The sequence below is a fragment of the Parasteatoda tepidariorum genome, chromosome 3 (assembly GCF_043381705.1).
Source record: "Parasteatoda tepidariorum isolate YZ-2023 chromosome 3, CAS_Ptep_4.0, whole genome shotgun sequence".
Lineage (NCBI taxonomy): Eukaryota > Metazoa > Arthropoda > Arachnida > Araneae > Theridiidae > Parasteatoda > Parasteatoda tepidariorum.
In genome coordinates, this window is record NC_092206.1 from 43,227,575 (window position 1) to 43,239,155 (window position 11,581).

General features: G+C 27.2%; 1 protein-coding gene across 4 annotated transcripts in view; it reads left to right on the forward strand.

Annotated features, from left to right (window-relative positions):
* Positions 1-10,545, forward strand: part of LOC107448448 (arginine-glutamic acid dipeptide repeats grunge) — a 48,060-nt gene extending 37,515 nt beyond the window's left edge. For 3 of the 4 annotated variants that reach the window (XM_043050550.2, XM_043050555.2, XM_043050561.2), the window contains exons 15-17: positions 1,848-1,975; positions 2,234-2,302; positions 5,221-10,545. In XM_043050550.2, the coding sequence (XP_042906484.1) occupies positions 1,848-1,975; positions 2,234-2,302; positions 5,221-5,302 (279 nt within the window). In that variant the 3' untranslated portion in view covers positions 5,303-10,545. The remainder of the gene's footprint in view (positions 1-1,847; positions 1,976-2,233; positions 2,303-5,220) is intronic. The other variant, XM_016063636.3, reaches the window with a different exon arrangement.
* The last annotated feature ends 1,036 nt before the right edge of the window (positions 10,546-11,581 follow it).

Genomic DNA, 11,581 nt, shown 5'->3' on the forward strand with positions numbered 1-11,581 from the left:
CTCATTACCATTAGTTATAGATTGTGCTGAAAATGATTTTGTGAATTAATATGTAAAACCAGTAGGGTTGTTTTTAAAAAAATATAAATTTTAGTCCATAATACATATACTCTCTTCTCTCTATATAGGCAAAGCATTTAGGTATTATATTTGAAATTAATTATTGCCACAACAAGCATTGTTGCTTCTAGTAAAATAGAAGAGAATAATTTTTAAAATTGGTCTTAGATTAAGGTCCTTGAAAATTTTGTTGAGGTCCTTGAAAAGTCCTGGAAAGTCCTTGAATTTCAATCTCATCATAGAGTGGGAACCCTGTAATTGCTCCATAATTTACCAAATGCTTGTATTTGCTTGATAATCAATTACTTATTGCGATGCACTAATGTCAAATTTTTATCATTTAGATATTGACATGGAGACAAATTTGTGTTTAGTCTAATTTCATTCATAAAATAATTTTAAAGATTGGAATTGGATAGAATTGTTTTTAATTATAATAATATGCTGTTAAAGCATAAATGTTAAGTTTGCGGAATATTATTTTAGGAGTTTATTAATTACATAATTATTAAATAAATAATTTTTCCTTAAAAATTATTTGTAAGAATAAAACATGCCTTCCCCTCACATGTTTTAAATAATTAATTGTTTTCAGATAGAACCATTTTTGTTTAAAATTTTACATGCTTGCGCCATTTTAAAAATAATCTTGTAAGCCTTAATTTGAAAACATTTTAAGTAGAACACTTATGAATCAAGTAATGAGTATGGCTCTTTTTTTTTTAAACCAATATTTTTATTTATGATTTCTTTGATTTATTACTAATTTTCCTTTTTTCAAGTTATTTGAACAAAAAATGATTATTCCATTGTCTTATAGTCGAGTTAAAAAGTACATTAGTTTAATCATACTTTAACTATGCTTCACTTACCATTTTAAAATTTTAAATGAATGTGCATCAATTTTTAAAATGGTAACTTTTTATTTTAAAGGAATACCCTCTTAACTGTTTTTACTATGACAGTTATATGCATCGATATATTAAACATATTTTAGTCATTAACAAAGAATGTTTATTTAATCAGGAATTTAATAGGTTATTATAATAAAGGGAGAAGAATTAGTATTTCTCAAATTTTTGGAAATAAACTCATTTCTTACAAATCAACACAATGATTTTATCTCTTATTAAATTTTTCTGCAACATAATGTTTTATACAGCTTAATTCGGTACAGCACTTACAAACCTTAAAGGAAGGTAAAGCATGTTATACAGATTAAAAATCACTTAACAACCCATATCCAGAAATGTTATCTTTTGTCACTAAAAGTACCTGCACTTTCTGAACTGTTTGTGTACATTTCAAGGGGTAATTGTCACTAAAAGTTTTTAACTGTAATTTTGTCACTAAAAGGTATCTAAAGTCTTACTTTTATACTAAATTTGCATTTCCTAATAGTTATTACATTTAAATGGACCCAGATACCTTTATCGTAATTAATGATTTGGTGACCAATTTAGCAAGCATTTCTGGTTAGTCAAATCATTAAATTACAATAAAGCACCTGTTCCTGGGTCTTATGTATGCAATTTGTCAATAATTTCTAGAAAAAGTTAATGTTTACATAAAAATAAATTAATGTTCCCTTTCAAATCTGTATGAACAAAAAGTACATAATTGGGAGGCGTCTCTAGTTGTGTGTGGTGAACATTTCCGGTAATGGGCTGCTATGCGATTCTCTTTTTCTTATGATATGCCCTACCACCCCTCCAAGTTCGTAACTACTAGACTGGATCACTCTTTATTATTATTCTTTGCATTAATAATATGTGTATTTACACTAGCTCACTGCCCAGTTACACCAAGAACAAATGCAACGACAAATTTTAATGGAAAGAGAAAGGTATGCACATATGGGAGGTCCCATGGCTCATCCATCCTCTCTTATTTCACCACATGAAGAATTTCTTAGGTAATTATAAAAATATGAATTTAATCTATATATGTTTTAATAATGCCTATCTATATATGTTTTATTTTTTTATTATGATGAAGAAACAAAATCTGGTTTATGTTAAAAATAAAGCAGCAATTAGCTGCAATCTCAATTTGAAATCATGTTTAGGTATTTATTTTTAAGTTAAGTAAGGGTATTGTTCTTACATTTAAACATAAAGTTGCACCAAAAATAATCATATATTGATTTTTTATATTATTAATATTGAAAAAGGTATGAACAAATGAGAGGTCCCATGCCTCATCCATCCTCCTTTATTTCTCAACATGATGAATTTCTTAGGTAATTATAGAAATGTGAATTAAAGTCTCTATGCATTTATTTATTGTGTTTCTCATTGTATAAAAATTTGAATATTAGTGAATAATAGAGTAAAATAGCATAACCGTTCCATACTAAAATCATGTTCTGTGACTTTTTTCTGTTTTAATCAGGAATGAAATTTTTGCTTTAAATCATTAAACTTTAGCAAAATAATAAAAAAAAAATTATCATTTACACAGTATATACAAAAAATATGCAAATAAAATCTTAAATTTAAGCAATTTGAAAGCAGCGATTTGGAAATTTAAAATATCCGAGATAAATTCCTTTTTTTTTTTTTTTTTTTTTTTTTAACAAAGTTATCTGGGCTGCCAATGGAGACTTAAAAGGCAACTGCAACCGCTATTTTAAAGGGAATGAGACTAAGGCGATTATTTTTGCTGAAATATAGTTAAAAAATGTATAGCAGTCAATTGCGAAAAAAAGACAACATTTTTGCACCGATTAGGTACTATAAAATAGCACAAACCAAGCCCAGAGGCGTGATCTCAAATATGCTAATTAATTATTGCTAACTATTTGTTAAGTTACAGATTCAAACACAAAAACGTGCTTTCTCTGAATAAACATACTTATTTTTGTGATGTAATTGAATTTTAAATATGAGGGGTAACAGCAATCAGTTCCCAAAAGTTTAGGCAATAGAGCAGTCAAAAATTCAAATCCCTTGAAGTTAATTTGACATATTTGGCCATATCTTTGATATTTTTTTAAGCGAATCGAAAGAATTTTGTACACAATTACAAAGTTTATTCAAAAATTAATTTTAAATGACAAAATACGAAATTTGAACTAAATTGGCCCAAAAATTCTGGAGAAATAGAGTTTTTAAAATATGGCCTTTTTGAGATTTTACAACTTGAATTTTTCAATTGATTTCGTTAAAAAAATTTTGATCTTTATTATGTTAAATAATAAAAAATAAATAAATATTTTTTTCAGGAAATTATGTCTGAATAAGGGAATTTTTTTATAGTTAAGTTACAAATGGCTGTAAAACTTTCCGACTAAACATGCAAAAAGTGAAAATAACATGAAAAGGCAGAAACGTTTGGAACCTCTCCCTACCCTAAACTTTTGAGACCATATTTTTCAAATTGTGACTACATATCGATGATCAAAAATATATATCTGTCAAAAAAAATATTAAGTTTATTCAGAAATAGTACATTTTATTGTCCATTTATATAATTTAATTAAAATTTTGCGCAAATTAATGACCACGTTCAAGATTACCTTTTTATCATTCAACAAAGGTACTTACTTTTTGATAATCAGGACATTAGATTATAATATCCTTTTTATTTTGGGCACTGTACAGAAGAACAGATTTGAAATAATTCATGGAAGGAGGTTGAAAAGAATCTGTTAGATGCGCATGAAAGATGTTTAATTGAAAATGGGGGGGGAAGCAGCAAATTTTAATAAAAAAAATCTTTTGCGATGAAAAACGTGAATATGAATAAAAAAAATTAGTGCAACTCTTGAGTTAAAATAGAAATAAATATTCTTAAAAATATTAAAAAATGATGTTATGTAATGATATATAATTTTTAATAGTTTTAGTATACTCATTTCTTTTTTTTTTTTTCTTTTTTTTTTTTTCATGCGACTTAACTCATTTATTGACTTTATCATTCTCGACAAATTTCCAAATTCAACATTTAGTTATTATTTTTGCATTGGTGAACTAAACAGAATTCATAAAATTTTGTCTGTGTTTAAAATTATTGAGTTCGGTATTTTAATTGTATTTACAACTAATTTTTTGATTTCATTAAACTTACCATGTAAAATTTTTCTTTGTAAATGTTATTTTATTTTATGAGAATTTCTGAAAACATCCACATAACATGTCTCTATACATCTTTAACGGATTGAGTTTAATGCTTTTGTATATTTTGAATAAGATTATTATTACATTAATTTTTCGAAGTGTAAGCATCTATCAGAAAAATATATGTATTTGGATTATTTTATATTATAATAGTATAAGTATTGTAAAAATAGATTAAGGCTGGAGGCTTTTTAATATCTGAAGCAGCCAAATCGACTGTTTTTAGAGTCTTACCCCAGTGGCAGCCCTGAGCTTTAGCTTATTAATCTTATAACTAACACATGGTGCGTAGCATTTTTTAAAAAGTTCTTAAAGGTGCTTATTTTCATTTTTTAAAAGCCCCTAAAGGTGCTTTTTTTCATTGGGTGTTTTAAAAAATTGCTTAATTTTCCCTTTTCGAACATAGATTTTTTTTCTTTACCATTTCGATTTTCGCCACGTATTATGCAAAAGTGTACTTTTCACATTGTTCACAATTCATTCAACCCCAATCATTTTACATGTTTGATGAAATCTTGCCATTCTACATATGCACCTACTGAGCTGGGTTCGGTGAGATTATTGCATTCTCATGTGCAACTCTGCCGCATTCTCAATTTCGGGCTTCTTTTTCCACCTTCAGATATTGAACCGAAAATCTCTTAATCATTTTATAATGGCTAATATCAAGAAAAGAGTTCTTTGTCAGAAACTAGTTAGTTAGTCATGATCATGTAAAGTCTTTGGAAAGTAATTTGCATTTTGTTAATGTTAACGTAGTGCTTTAAATTTTTTTTTTTTTTTTTTTTTNTTTTTTTTTTTTTTTTTTTTTTTTTTTTTTTTTTTTTTTGAGTGATTAAAAAGTACTTATTTTCTGGTGTAAAAAGTACTTTTATTAAAGGTGCTTATTTTTTGTTGAAAGATTTGGCTACGCACCCTGTAACATGCTTTAATTGTTTACATTCTTTATCATTTATTTTTTCCAGATTTAAAGGAAAGGAAATTCATTAATTAAATTGTTATTTTTATGAATTTGATAATTCTAAATGCTTGTTTACAGACAACAGCAGCAACGAGAAAGAGAGATAAAATTAAGAACGTTGGAAGAAGCTGCTCGAGGTGGAAGGCCCCCAATGAATTGAACATAAATATTTGGTTGTATATAATAGTGACATTTTTCTTCTCTTTAGAAGAAAATTTATATACATATATATATTTATTGAAAATCTGTGTTTGTAGATATGACATATAAGCTAATCTAGTTGAAATTCAGTATTTTTATTGTTGGTTTTAATTATTTCTTGTTATTTAACAATACTAATGTAATATAGGCTTAAGATGGAGAAAAGTATTTTTATTACCAGTTAAAACTTAAATTCTAGTTAACTTGCAGCATATACTAGTATTCAGTTTTTGGCATATGACAATTAAATATTATTCTCCATTTTATCTCCTTTGCTAACAGTCAGTATTTATGTTGCTTTGTTTTTCTATTAAAATCTCTGTATCAGTTTCAAATATTCCATGGTGATTATTCTGCAAAATTGTTTATTCTAAATTGATGAATGTGGTTATAAAAGCCCTCTAGTACAAAGATACATATCTTTTTTTAATTTGCGTATTCAAATATTTTATATGGAAATAATTTTAATAATCATCTTAGCTCTAAACTCTTTTTTAGAGTATTTTATATGCCCTGTAGCTTTTAATATTTTCAATGCACTTGATGGTATAACTATATTAAGACCAAAAAATAGTAAAGACATCAAATTAGTTTATTTTCTTTTTTTTCTAAAGCTGGATGTTTTTAAAAGACCAATATTATCAGAAATCAATTTTGTATGATCTGATGTATTCTGTTTAGAAGAGCAAAAATGTATGCTCAACATGTTTTAAAATTAGTTGTTTTCATCCTGTTTAAACATCAACAAATAATGGTGTTAACTGAAAAAAACAAGACAATGTTTAAAATGATGACTAATTTGTAACTATTTGGTGCAGTCTATGGACTGAAGTAAGACTAGAACCTAATGCAGAAAACATTGTTTTATAGCTTTTTTTTTCTCTTTTTTTATTTAACAATGTCATCTGTTCACAAATTTAATTGCTAACTTTAAATGTTATGAGAATAAATTACACCTGGTTTCCTTAGCAGATCCAGCTAACCATGCATTTATATCTTCTTCTTTTTTCTATTAAATTTTTAAATTATGTATTTTTTAAAGGACACCAGATAAATCCAAAGCATGACACTGCATAATAATAATTATTAATTTATTTATTAATAATATTAGAGTAAGTAAATTAAAAAAAACAAACTTTTGCAATGTACAAGACAATGATCATAGTATTTATGTTTAATTAGCAACATTATCTAAAATGGATGTAATAGTTTCCTGTTTAACCAAGTTATGCTATAAAAATGATTTAAAACATGATATAGTTGGATTATGTTTGTATTATAGTGATATTTTGCAATTGTATATAAATGTATGTAAATTAATTTTATATTTATTTTTCAGTTCCAATATTTTGTTAATTATTAATTTTGCTGAATAATTTCTTCAACCCCTAATTATTTAAATGTAACTTTCTCAAATTCATTCATAATTTATCTGTTAACACATGAAAACGTGTTTTTTTATTAGATTAAGAAAAATAAAGGCTCAAAGCTAAATACAATAAAAAAGAAAACTCTTTTTGATTTTGTCTAAGTCTATATTGGAGCTATTCTTGTCAAAAAGTAACATGTTTTAGCAATCTATTATATTTTTTTTAATTCTTCGAGAACTTGTCATTCAATTGTGTGAAAAAGTATTTATGAAAAATGATTGCCTCTAAATGTTCATAACAGTATTAAATATAGCTTCAAAATAAGAAATCAAATTTTTAGCTTTGTCGCATTTTTTAAATTGTTTTACTAATTAAAAAATTGTGTGACAAGAATGTTGATTTTTATTTTTTAAAAATATTTAAATTGTGTTTTAACTTTCTACTGTTACTGATTAAGATTTACTATCTGGTTCAGTGTAAGATAAACATTTTGTTGACTAAAATTTTTAATGGACATGAAGGCTATGGTAAAAATTTCTTAGAATGTGTTTGAAGTAAATTTTAGAATTGTAATAATTATTTAAACTTAAAACTTAGCTGTAATTTCGTTCTTCAGATTTTTACACGTTTTCTGATCAAAAATCTTAAGTATTTACATAACTGTGGTAGAATATAAAACTTATTCCAAATTTGTGAAAAGTAATAATTTTAAATCATATAATTAAATTGTAAGGTTTAATATTGCGAGCTATATGCTTAATTTTGATTTTTGAAACTTCAACAACTTCGCTAGTTTTGTTTTCCCTTCTGTTTTCATAAGTTTACCAGATTATTTTTATATTAAGATGCAGGCTGAAGAAATAATAATTTTGCTTTAAAATTTTAATATTTTTGTTGCATTCTAAACTTTAAATTCTTATAAAGTACTTTAAAAACCAGTACAATAAGATGCATTATTTTTGTCATTATTTGACATTTTTTTCTCTAATGTATTTGCTGAAATTTTTATATTTAAAACTTTCTCTTTTTATACTCCTTTAATTAAATGATTTTTAAAAATCCTTTTTTGCAAAATATTTTATTGTATACTGCACTTCTGATGAGTAATTGAATTAAATCATTGTCTCATGATAAATTCCAGTTTTTGTAATCTATGAAGAATTTATATATATAGATTCTTTAACATTCTTTTGCTTCAATTAAGATACTTTAAAAACTAATTTTTTTGCAAATATCTGTCAAAATTTTATCAAAGTAAACTACTCTTAAATTTTTTTTTTTCAATGCTCACTTGGGGAATGCCTACATCATACAGGCATCTGAAGGGCAAATTTGTTGGCCACTTTTTCTAGGGCATTATATTAGGCAGGCCAACATTGCTCCCACAGTAAGGACAGATAGAACAGATAATTAAAAAAAACATCCATGCTTTGCCCGGGATTCAATCCCAGAACCTTTCTGATGCAAGGTGAGTTCCCTGGCCCCTACACAGGCCGGGTGGAACTGCTCTAAATTTGGAATGAAATATCAAAACTCAATAAGTCATCTACTGAACACTGTTTCTCTCCATCTTTTTAAAGTTTTCAAATGTCCTCGGAGTCAATAGAACAAGAAAAAACAGAAATAAGACTTATAAGGAATGGTGTAACCGATACTTTAATATCGATATATACATATTTAGTTAATATGAGCAAATGAAAAGTTTTATGCAAAAAAACATAATGGGATAATTGATATACCTAAAATAAACATGTATAACAATTTAACAAGACAGTTAAAAATTGTGTTTAATATCCGCCAGGTATGACAGCTTTATTTCGATAGGTATGTTGGTAATAGCTAAAAATAAAAAAGTGAGCGAAGCTGATCAATCAATCATAACAGGTGGGCTGAAAAGTTCGTAGGCTAACGTAGAAAAAAAAATTGTGATAAAATTTCATTTTATTTTTCAATATAGTTTCCTTCAAGGGCGATACAATGATTATAGCTGTCATATAATTTTTCGATACCATTTTTATAGTACGATTTGTCTTTAGCCTCAAAATAGGGCTTAGTTTCGGTAACTACTTGTTTATCGGCGCTAAATTTTTTTCCAGCGAACATTCTCTTGAGGTCTCAGAACAGGAAAAAGTCGCTGGGGACCAGATCTGGAGAATACCGTGGATGCGGAAGCAATTCGAAGACCAATTTATATAATTTTGCCATCGTTTTCATTGACTTGTGACATGGTGCATTGTCTTGATGAAACAGCACTTTCTTCTTCTTCAAATGGGGCCGTTTTTCTGCGATTTCGTAGTTCAAACGGTCCAATAACGCTATGTAATAGTCAATGTTGACGGTTGTTCCTTTTTCAAGATAGTCAATGAATATTAAACCATGAGCATTCCAAAATACTGATGCCATATCTTTGCCTGCTGACTTTTGCATCTTTCCAAGCTTTAGAGTTGGTTCTTCTCGTGCAGTTCACTCGCTGACGATTGATTAGACTCCGGTATGAAATTATGGAGCCATGTTTCACCCATTGTCATTTATCGACACATAAATTCAGATTTATTACGATTAAACAGCTTCAAACACAGCTCAGACTCATTAATTCGTTGTTGTTTTTGGTCAATTGTGAGCTCGTGTGGCACCCAATTTGCCTAGAGCTTTCTCATACCCAAATATTCATTCACGATATGTCTTAACACTTTCCTTTGATATCTTTAGAGTCTCAGATATTTTGATCAACTTCATTTTACGGTAATCTAAAATTATTTTGTGAACTTTTTTAATATTTTCGTCGCTAACAGCCTCTTTGGGGCGTTCACGGTGCGCATCTTCGTCGGAGTTCATTTCGCCTCGTTTAAACTTAGCAAACCACTTCTCAATGGTTGATTTTCCTGGTACAGAGTTCGAATAATGTTTCTCGAGCCTAGCCTTGGCGTCATGAGTAATTTTTTTTCGCTGGAAAGCAATGCTTTATAAACACGCGAAATTCCGTTTTATCCATTGTTTTTAAACTAACAAAAGTTGCTTCACTAAAAATACTATATCTCACAAACTTTTAGTCCGGCAGCTGTCAAATTTATACATGTGTCTTTCGAAGGCTAGAACTAACTAAAAATCATATGTTTTTAATAATAGCAGCCCCATCTTTGTGTCAGCCTACGAACTTTTCAGCCCAACTGTTACAATGGCTTTTTTTTTTACCAAGATTATTTTTTTTGTATTTGAAAAAAATGTTTTTTTTTTCTTTTTTGAATGACCGATTCCTCTGTGAGAGATTTACATTATTATTCGTTAATAAAGATTTTTTTTTTGTCCTTACCTTATTAGATTTTTTTTTTCTTTTTACTAAAAATAATTGTTTTTGTGCCTTTTTCTAAAAAAAAAAAAAAATTTTTTTGTCTATTTAAGATGCCTGAAAATTATTTAAAAATATATTTCTGTTAATTCTAATGAAAATAATGTATAGTTAACAAGGAAGTCCATTGAGAGTCAATCATAGTTTATATTCATTTTAATGGCAAAAAAATTATTATAATAATATATATGTACTTTAAAATGGTTGCAATTCTGTATTTTTATATTTCAGCACGAAATTAATGTAAATATGTAATCAATTAAAATAAATGTTTGTATAAACTGTATATATGAATATGATTGTTAGAAACAAAAGATAGTATCGTGTTGTGTATAGCTTGATCTTTTTTCATAACTTTGTGCATTTAATAAGTACAGCTTATAGACTTTTTTGAAATATTTACCAAATATTTGCAGTCAAACTAAAGTTTTTATTTATGAAAGATTATGTAGATTTTTAAATGTAGAATAAAATATTTTACAACAATGATCTGTCTCTTTGGGAAATATCCTGGGGGTTATAGTTGTCCAATTTTTCTTACACTATTTTTTTTCCTTAGTCCTCCATTTCTTAATTTTCAGCCTATCATCACTTCCCCAAAATCATTACCTAGCTTTTCTTATGTGCCAATATTAATTTTCTCCATTTGCACATAGTGGTTATTTCCATCTTGACTTAAAACCAGCTGGTCTGCCTATACGAACTCACCGCTTTGCAATTCCAAACTGTTCTTTGCCTGCAACATATGTTAATTTATCGGAACATGCTATTTAGCATTACTGTCAAGCAGGTTAATTACCCTGATTAATTTAAAATACTAAAATGTATTTCTTCTAGTTTTTTTTTTTTTTTTTTTTTTTTTTTTTTTTTTTTTTATCTTATCTTATAAAGAGCACGTGGACCAAATTCAAGAATTTCATCTTGAAGGGGAAAAAATTATTATTAAGCAATGCTGCCAATTAGGCTGATTACTCAAATTATTATTTCAAAACATCCTAATATTAGCAAAATTAATTTTTTTTTTTAGTTTTTTGCTTATTTTATAAAGAACGTGTGATTTAAATTTGAGAGTTCAATCTTGGTAAAAACTTGCTATTTAGCATTACTGTCAACTATACTAATTGTCCTGAAATTTACAAATATCAAAAAAAAGACTTTTTACTTGCCACTATTAATTTTCTTCTTTGGCACATAGTGATCATTTTCACCTTGACTAATAAAAATTAACGAGATCGAAACTTGCATAACCTTGTTAAGTATAATCAATGTTCCCATGAATCGGGAAAACCAGGAATTGTCACACAATTTTATTTTGACAATTAAAAAAACAGGAAAAGTTGCTCTTTTTTTATAGATACATGGAAAATTACTGCACTTTTTCTGAAAAATTGTCAGTAACACTAATCTGTTATTGAAATTCTATTCAATTAATTTTAACATCTATTAAAATTATTTGTTGTAAAAATTTCACATTTTAGTGAATCTTTTCCATGTTTTCATCCTAACTCTATTTTTGCTCACA